The 10,028-nt window shown below is 43.4% G+C and overlaps 1 protein-coding gene across 1 annotated transcript in view; it reads right to left on the reverse strand.

Annotated features, from left to right (window-relative positions):
• The window catches only part of dnajc6 (DnaJ (Hsp40) homolog, subfamily C, member 6), a 64,182-nt gene extending 54,471 nt beyond the window's left edge, over window positions 1-9,711 (reverse strand). The window contains exon 1 of the mRNA XM_039001743.1: window positions 9,507-9,711. Within this exon, the coding sequence (XP_038857671.1) occupies window positions 9,507-9,711 (205 nt within the window). The remainder of the gene's footprint in view (window positions 1-9,506) is intronic.
• Between the last annotated feature and the right edge of the window lie 317 nt (window positions 9,712-10,028).

Raw genomic sequence — 10,028 nt, forward strand, 5'->3', positions numbered from 1 at the left:
AAAGGCATGCACGCATGCAGACACACACAGTTAGAGTGAGAGTGATAGCCAGCAAGCCTCTTTTCGAGACACAGGCACTTGAGACTGTTGACAGGATTCATTCAGCAATCTCATTGGGAAACGCCACTGCTAAAGGAGAGAGATTGCTAACCTTCTCCTACACACTGATGATGCAGAAATATGTCTCTCCCTCTTCTCCTTCAACTCTAAATTCAGACTGCCAACACTCCTATGGGGTGTCTGGTATCTGACAGGCAGAATCATTTCCAATTCCACCTGAATATGCTTGTGTTTAAAGCCAAGTTGAGTAAACGCAGCATTCTAAATCCTAAATGAAGGGCGTGATCGAGTTCTAATTCCTAATTCTAAGGGTGTGATAGAATTCTAATTCTTTGTTCTAACGGTGTGTTCTAGTTCTAGTTAAGCAAGACGTGTCCGCGACATGGCTGGTTTTCCCTTTGTAATCCGTGATTGTCTCTAGACCCTGCCACATAGAGCTGATGTCGGAAGTTTACATATACAGCCAAATACATTTAAACTCAGTTTCACAATTCCTGACATTTAATCCTAGTAAAAATGCCCTGTCTTAGGTCAGTTAGGATCACCAATTATTTTAAGAATGTGAAATGTCAGAATAATAGTAGAGAGAATTATTTCTTTCAGCTTTTATTTCTTTCATCACATTCCCAGTGGGTCAGAAGTTTACATACACTCAATTACTATTTGGTAACATTGCCTTTAAATTGTTTAACTTGGGTCAAACGTTTCGGGTAGCCTTCCACAAGCTACCCACAATAAGTTGGGTGAATTTTGGCCCATTCCTCCTGATAGAGCTGGTGTAACTGAGTCAGGTTTGTAGGCTTCCTTGCTTGCAAGGAAGTTCCGCCGATAAATGTGATATAGGATTGAGGTCAGGGCTTTATGATGGCCTCTCCAATACCTTGACTTCGTTGTCCTTAAGCCATTTTGCCACAACTTTGGAAGTATGCTGGGGGTCATTGTCCATTTGGAAGACCCATTTGCAACCAAGCTTAACTTCCTGACTGATGTCTTGCGATGTTGCTTCAATATATCCACATAATTTTCCTACCCCATGAAGCCATCTATTTCGTGAAGTGCACCAGTCTCTCCTGCAGCAAAGCATCCCCACAACATGATGCTGCCACCCCCGTGCTTCACGGTTGGGATGGTGTTCTTCGGCTTGCAAGCGTCCCCCTTTTTCCTCCAAACTTAACGATGATCATTATGGCCAAACAGTTATATTTTTGTTTCATCAGACCAGAGGACATTTCTCCAAAAAGTACAATCTTTGTCCCCATGTGCAGTTGCAAACCGTAGTCTGGCTTTTTTTATGGCGGTTTTGGAGCAGTGGCTTCTTCCTTGCTGAGCGGCCTTTCAGGTTATGTCGATATAGGACTCGTTTTACTGTGGATATAGGTACTTTTGTACCTGTTTCCTCCAGCATCTTCACAAGGTCCTTTGCTGTTGTTCTGGGATTGATTTGCACTTTCGCACCAAAGTACGTGCATCTCTAGGAGACAGAACGCGTCTCCTTCCTGAGCGGTATGACGGCTGCGTGGTCCCATGGTGTTTATACTTGCGTACTATTGTTTGTACAGATGAACGTGGTATTCAAGCATTTGGAAATTGCTCCCAAGGATGAACCAGACTTGTGGAGGTCTACAATTTTTTGGCTGATTTCTTTTGATTTTCCCATGATGCCAAGCAAAGAGGCACTGAGTTTGAAGGTAGGCCTTGAAATACATCCACAAGTACACCTCCAATTGACTCAAATTATGTCAATTAGCCTATCAGAAACTTCTAAAGCCATGACATCCTTTTCTGGAATTTTCCAAGCTGTTTAAAGGCACAGTCAACTTAGTGTATGTAAACTTCTGACCCACTAGAATTGTGATACAGTGAATTATAAGTGAAATAATCTGTCTGTAAACAATTGTTGAAAAATTACTTATGTCATGCACAAAGTAGATGTCCTAACTGACTTGCCAAAACTATAGTTTGTTAACAAGACATTTGTGGAGTGGTTGAAAAACGAGTTTTAATGGCTCCAACCTAAGTGTATGTAAACTTCCAACTTCAACTGTACGTCTATTTATGGTTTCTGGTTTGGGTAGGTTTTAATAGTCACAGTGCGAACAACATCCCCTATACACTTCCTGATGAACTCAGTCACCGTGTCCGTGTATATGTCAATGTTATTCTCAGAGGCTACCCGGAACATGTCTCAGTCCGCGTGAATAAAACAATCTTGAAGCATGGATTCCATTTGGTCAGACCAGAATAGACCTGAGCATGGGTACTTCCTGTTTGAGTTTCTGCCTATAGGAAGGGAGGAGCAAAATGGAGTCGTGATCTGATTTGCCCCAGCTACAATAAATGCGGCCTCAGGATCTGTGGTTTCCAGTTTGCATAAAGTCCAGTGTAGTTCCTTGAGGGCCGTTGTTGTATCGGCTTGAGGGGGAATATACACGGCTGTGACTATTACCGAAGATAATTATCTTGGGAGGTAACATGGTCGGCATTTTATTGTGAGGTATTCTAGCTTGGGTGAACAAAAGGACTTGAGTTTCTGTATGTTATCACAATCACACCATGAGTAGTTAATCATGAAAGATACACCACCGTCTTTCTTCTTCCCGGAGAGTTCTTTACTCCTGTCTACGCAATGTACTGAGAACCCAGCTGGCTGTATAGACAGGGACAGTATATCCCTAGAGAGCCATGATTCGGTGAAACAGAGTATGTTACAGTCCCTGATGTATCTCTGGAAGGAGTTCCTCGGCCTGAGCTCGTCTATTTTATTGTCCAGAGACTGAACATTAGCGAGTAATATCCTCGGAAGCGGTGGATGGTGTGCACGTCTCCTGAGTCAGACTAGAAGTCCATTCCGAATACCTCTTCTCTGCCGGCAGCATCTTGGAGCAGCCTCTGGGATAAGTTCAGTGGCCCTCGGGGTAAAAACAAAGGATCCAATTCGGGAAAGTCGTATTCCTGGTCATAATGCTGGTGAGTTACCGCCGTTCTGATATCCAAGATTTATTTCCGTCTGTATGTAATTACACAAAATAACATTGTGGGCTAATAATGTAAGATATAACACACAAAAAAACGAAATACTGCAAAGTTGCTTAGGAGCTAGAAGAGCTTCCATGTCTGTCGGCACCATCTTACATTGGGCAGGTAGCATTCTCCTGTTATCCACCAAACCCAGATTAGTCGTTCGGACTGCCAGATGGTGAAGCGTGATTCATCACTCCAGAGAATGCGTTTCCACTGCTCCAGATTCCAATGGCGGCAAGCCATTACACCACTCCAGCCGATGCTTGGCATTGCGCATGGTGATCTTAGGCTTGTGTGCGGCAGCTCGGCCATGGAAACCCATTTCATGAAGCTCCCAACGAACAGTTATTGTGCTGACGATGCTTCCATAGGCAGTTTGGAACTCGGTAGTGAGTGTTGCAACCGAGGACCGACGATTTTCACACGCTACGTGTTTCAGCACTCGGCGGTCCCATTCTGTGAACTTGTTTGGCCTATTACTTCGCGGCTGTGCTTCCAACTTTGTAGCAACAGTTTGGGGAAGGTCCTTTCCTGTTTCAGCATGACAATGCCCCCGTGCACAACGCGAGGCCCACACAAAAATGGTTTGTCAAGATCAGTGTGGAAGAACTTGACTGGCCAGCACAGAGCTCTGACCTCAACCCCATCGAACACCTTTTGGATGAATTGCAACACCGACTGCGAGCCAGGTCTAATCGCCCAACATCAGTGCCCGACCTCACTAATGTTTTTGTGGCTGAATGGAAGCAAGTACCCACAGCAATGTTCCAACATCTAGTGGAAAGCCTTCCTAGAAGAGTGGAGGCTGTTATAGCAGCAAAGGGTGGACCAACTCCATATTAATGCCCATGATTTTCTAATGATATGTTTGACAAACAGGTGTCCACATACTCCAGAACATCTTGGCCATGTTCTGTTATAATCTCCACCCGGCACAGCCAGAAGAGGACTGGCCACCCCTCATAGCCTGGTTCCTCTCTAGGTTTCTTCCTAGGTTTTGGCCTTTCTAGGGAGTTTTTCCTAGCCACCGTGCTTCTACCCCTGCCACCTGCATTGCTTGCTGTTTGGGGTTTTAGGCTGGGTTTCTGTACAGCACTTTGAGATATTAGCTGATGTAAGAAGGGCTATATAAATACATTTGATTTGATTTGGGTAATGTAGTGTAATTATAAAATGAGTTAAATACTTTTCCTTCGAAAAAGAATGATTAAATATGTTAAAAGCAGCTTTTCTGTGTTGGAATGGTGTGGGCATACCCCAACAACAGAATGGTGTGGGTGTATTCTGGTCATTAAAAGACTGCTGATTAGCCAGCTCAGGCAATGAGGCAGGATATATGCAAGAAATAGCAAACATTTTTGAAACAGTCTATTTGAGAGACAAGTTTGTAAGGTTTTTTAAGTGTTTTTTCTCCAATTTATGCGCTGGCCACAAATACGAGTCAACAACATTATTTGGGTATGAGTTAACAGAATATTAACTTTTAAAAGTGAGGTTTTCACTGGACAGTTGCTTTAAGACTCATTGTACTTCTTGGACATTACTTAGCATCCTCCTTCAGACTATTTAACCAGTCCGCTTGTCCCTCTTTTAATGCTAGAGGAACACTTCAAAGCCTCCTCCACAGCCATCCCTTATAGTTGGTTACTGCTCTCTGAACCCCGACCAAAACGCCCCCCTCACTCTCCTCCTGTTCATCCTTCCATCCTCCCTGCTCCAGTCAGGCACCTCTGATGTGAGAGAAAGGCCCAGTCAGAGAGCCGCTGGCCCAGAAAGAGACTTGGCCCCGGTCAGGGAGATCAATACAGACACAGTCTCAATGTGCCTCTCTCTCTCCTTCAACAGTCCCAACCTTCATCCTTTATACCTTCTATCCGGTGCAGGGTGAATGAGACAGACAGGCAGACAGGCAGAGAGACAGAGAGACAGAGAGACAGAGAGACAGACAGAGAGACAGACAGACAGACAGACAGGCAGAGAGACAGAGAGACAGAGAGACAGAGAGACAGACAGACAGACAGACAGAGACAGACAGACAGACAGACAGACAGACAGACAGACAGACAGACAGACAGACAGACAGACAGACAGACAGACAGACAGACAGACAGACAGACAGACAGACAGGCCTGTGTACTGCAGTAGTGACATGTGGACCTCTATTGTGGGTCAAACAGGAACAGGAACTTTCCCAACAAACAGGCTCTAAGCTCTTTATTATAGATGCTGCTGATAAGAGTCTATGATTAATCTGTCTGGAAGGGACAGGCAGCTTGGCATCAATACTGACTATGTGGGAGATACACACCCACAAAACATGATTGATATAGCAGCAGATATGCACAATACTAAACTATATTTTGCCATTTGTTTCATTAGTCCATTGTTGACAAAGTCCCAAAATGTTTTGCTTGTCAGTAATCAAGTTTCCAAGATATGTAACTTTCAAAATACAGAAATCATCCCTGTATGATGCACAATTTTCCTTTAAGACTTAAATATTTACAGCGGACTGAAGTGACATCATCCAGCCATCTATTATTCACTTAATGTCAATAAAACAGCTCTAATGTAAGAGCGCTGCCCTGGAGTTGGGGAGATGGGTAAGTTTGCATTTCCAATGGGAAATTTCTCACATAATATACATTTTCTGATGCTAAGCTGATGGTGCGCTGATGGTGCCTGGTGGTCTCACCAATTCCTTTCAAACACACTGGAGATTTACAGTACATAGACCAGGGTTAGGCGTGCCGCATCACCTGGAAGACCAGGTGTGCTGAATTTAGGCAATCACTGAACTGATCAATTAGCTCAGTTGGTCAGATGTGGTGCCTAGTTGGAACAAAATCCTGCAGTACTTTTAGCACTCCACGAAGAGCGTTACCTATCCCTAACATAGACTCTGCTATGTGGGAAGACAATGGGAAAACCTCCAATGCAGTCTCAGACCCTAACCACTAACCAAACACCTACTACTTAGCTGCAACATGTCTATCCACCTGTCTCTGTGTCTGCCTCTGTGTCTGCCTCTGTGTCTGCCTCTGTGTCTGCCTCTGTGTCTGCCTCTGTGTCTGCCTCTGTGTCTGCCTCTGTGTCTGCCTCTGTGTCTGCCTCTGTGTCTGCCTCTGTGTCAGCTGGTCAGTCAGTTGTTCAGTCTGCTTGTGTGCTGGCTTGCCTGCCAAACACGACTGACCAGATGGAGATGGGAGTCTGCAGAGCTCTGATGTGTACTGAGCTACACTGCACAGACACACAGAGAAGCAGAGGGAGCAGGAGATACAGACCACATACAGCCAGCCAGCCAGCGCAGGCAGACTCACCTGACACTCAGATGTCTATGTCCCCCTCTCCCTCCTCCCCTCTCCTCCCTTCTCTCTCCTCTCCCCTCCCCATCGTACACTTCCCCTCAGCTCAGATAGATCCAGTACCTAAGGCCAGGTCTTTCAGTGCACTGCAGTGAGCTGTGGATATATCCAACCTGGTCTCAGAGCATTTCGTATTATTCTATACATAAATCTGAGACACTCCATTAGGTATATGCTACATTTGATATGGTTTCATAAGACAGATGGTTACTTAAGGCAAAAACAAAAGGAGAGTGGGCGTATAATGCAAACGTCTAGCAACCCAAAGGTTGAGAGTTCGTATTTCATCATGGACAACTTAGCATTTTAGTTATTTAGCAACTTTTCAACTACTTACAATTGTTTTGCTACTTTGCAACTACTTAGCATGTTAGCTAACTCTTCACCTAACCTTAAACCTTTTAGCTTACCCTTCCCCTAATCCTAACTTTAACCTAACTCCTAAACCTAACCCTAACCCCAAGCCTAGCTAATATTAACGAGCTAGCTAATGTTACACACCTAGCCACCTAGCTAAAATTCGTAACATGTGATACGTTTTGCAAATTCATAAAATATTTTACATTTTCGTAACAAATTATACGAAATGGGTAAAGGACTTCCACAAATGAATACATACCAGACGAAATGTGATATATCATACTCAATGAAGTGTCTCAGATTTACAGTGGCAAGAAAAAGTATGTGAACCCTTTGTAATTACCTGGATTTCTGCATAAATTGGTTATCAAATTTGATCTGATCTTCATCTAAGTCACAACAATAGACAAATTAATAATAGCTTAATAGCTTAAACTAATAACACACAAATTATTGTATTTTTCTTGTCTATATTGAATACATAATTTAAACATTCACAGCGTAGGTTGGGGAAAGTATGTGAACCCCCTAGGCTAATGACTTCTCCAAAAGCTAATTGGAGTCAGGAGTCAGCTAACGTGGAGTCCAATCAATGAGACGAGATTGGAGATGTTGGTTAGAGCTGCCTTGCCCAATAAAAAACACTCACAAAATGTGAGTTTGCTATTCACAAGAAGCATTGCCTGATGTGAACCATGCCTCAAACAAAAAAGATCTCAGAAGACCTAAGATTGAGAATTGTTGACTTGCATAAAGCTGGAAAGAGTTACAAAAGTATCTCTAAAAGCCTTGATGTTCATCAGTCCATGGTAAGACCAATTGTCCATAAATTGAGAAAGTTCAGCACTGTTGCTACTGTCCTGCAAAGATGACTGCAAGAGCATAGCGCAGAATGCTCAATGAGGTTAAGAAGAATCCTAGTGTCAGCTAAAGACTTACAGAAATCTCTGGAACATGCTAACATCTCTGTTGACGAGTCTACGATACGTAAAACACTAAACAAGAATGGTGTTCATGGGAGGACACCACGGAAGAAGCCACTGCTGTCCAAAAAAAACATTGCTGCACGTCTGAAGTTTGCAAAAGTGCACCTGGATGTTCCACATACTGGCAAAATATTCTGTGGACAGATGAAACTAGTTGTTTGAAAGGAACACATAACACTATGTGTGGAGAAAAAAAGGCACAGCACACCAACATCAAAACCTCATCCCAACTGTAAAGTATAGTGGAGGGAGCATCATGGTTTGGGGCTGCTTTTCTGCCTCAGGCCCAGGACAGCTTGCTATCATCGACGGAAAAATGGATTCCCAAGTTTATCAAGACATTTTGCAGGGGAATGTAAGGCTATCTGTCCGCGATGTGTCATCGTGCATTGCGCCCGGCCCTCCACAGGAGTCGATAGAGCGCGATGTGCCAAATGACAACCTGGCCAGCCAAACCCGGTCTCCCGGTCGCAGCCGGCTGCGACACAGCCTGGGATCAAACCAGGATCTGTAGTGATGCAGCAAGCACTGCGATGCAGTGCCTTAGACCGCTGCGCCACTCAGGAGGACCACAAATTAGATTGTTGAAAATAAATGTATTGGAAATGTTGTTAATTCCAAGATAGCTAAACCGTTGTCTTAAACTCAGGGCAGTGAGAGAAAAAGCTCATGAAAGCAATTGAACATGTTTAATTGACTCACAAACTTCCTCTGAAAGTTTCAGTACTGATTATTTTAAACCCAAGAACATGTTTAGAACAGTAATCTCAGTAAGAAATATGCTAACATGATTGCCATTGCTAGCTAGATAGCTAGCTAAAATGGTTGCCTAGCAACAAACATCTTAAGAAGATTTGTAAGAAGATATTTGGGAAGTTCTTAAGAAAATCATTCAATCTTAAGATAGAGGAGTGCAATTGAGGAATTGCACTTAAACTACTTTATGAACTTATTTTTTTTCTTAAGAAGCTTCTTAAATTTTGCTAAGATGTGTTTTGTGAATATGGGCCCTGGTTGATATATCCCTGTTCACAACACTACCACTCACTCACTGACAATGAACTGTGTTTTTTTAACTCTCCAATGGCCACATGACATACAGACAACTGTATGCAGGAAATTCCCTACATACACTTCTTCAAAAGGCACAAGGAAGGATAGAGTATTATTGGGTTAGTGTTTTTTTGTTGTTGCCATGTTAGCTATTGTCAAGCTGTCTATTACTGTCACTGTTAATCAAGTCTTAGGGCTACACCACATCAGGATGATTGATAGGGACTATGTAGACCCACTAGGCTAATGACTTCTCCAAAAGCTAATCATAATGTGTGCATGTTCAATTACGTTAATTTAAGTTTTATTAAAATATTGGTAGCTTAATAAAAGACTTAACATGAGATCACTACTATTCACTGCTATGATGAGATCAGCTCTACTCACACAAAATAAAAATGAAATCAGAACAATATAGGCTACAATATAAGGAGACACCACGATTACATGATGCAATGCACGGAAACACTAAGACAGAAATGTCTAGATAATCTATTTTAACCTATTTACACTGATCTTATTCAAATTAAATGTATTTCAGGGAGTATCACACAGCGACAGGCGTGCTCTGCCTCGCATGCAACAGATCGGCATTATCTCCAGCTTGGCCTTGCTTGCTGCGCGTGAGCCACATCGCTTCCCATGGAGACCCACCGCTTACCTGAGCTGTCCATGGTGCTGCAGTCGTTCTCCCGCAGTGGGCCTGCCTTCGGTCCTCCTAGGGTTGCTGCTGATACCAAGCCTCCACCGATTCCGCTGCGTCTCCCTCCTCCGTTATTGAAGCCTCCGCTGCTATCGACCAACTGTAAAGATTCATAGCCATCATAACTGCATGGCTTTTTCTTATAGCCACCCAGTAGGCTCATCTCATGAGCACTGCGCCGTGGATTTGAGAATTACATTAAAAAAAGACAAAAACAGCTACTGAATGGCGTGAATGCACATATTCTGGACGATAAATCTCAGATATATTCTTAGAAATAATCCACCAGATATGTGTTAGTAGTTCCAGCACCGTCTCTCCCTGATTTTTTTCTCTCCAGGATATCAAGAGCAGGACGCTGTCATCAGGTCCGCATTCACTACACCGAACATCCACGGTTGCTCTGGCTGCCAGTCCCGGTTGAGTTGAAGGGTCCTTTCCGGCTTTATGCTGGCTCCAAGCCAATCCTGACAATACCAT

Source organism: Salvelinus namaycush, chromosome 10 (genome assembly GCF_016432855.1).
Source record: "Salvelinus namaycush isolate Seneca chromosome 10, SaNama_1.0, whole genome shotgun sequence".
In the NCBI taxonomy this organism is placed as follows: Eukaryota; Metazoa; Chordata; class Actinopteri; order Salmoniformes; family Salmonidae; genus Salvelinus; species Salvelinus namaycush.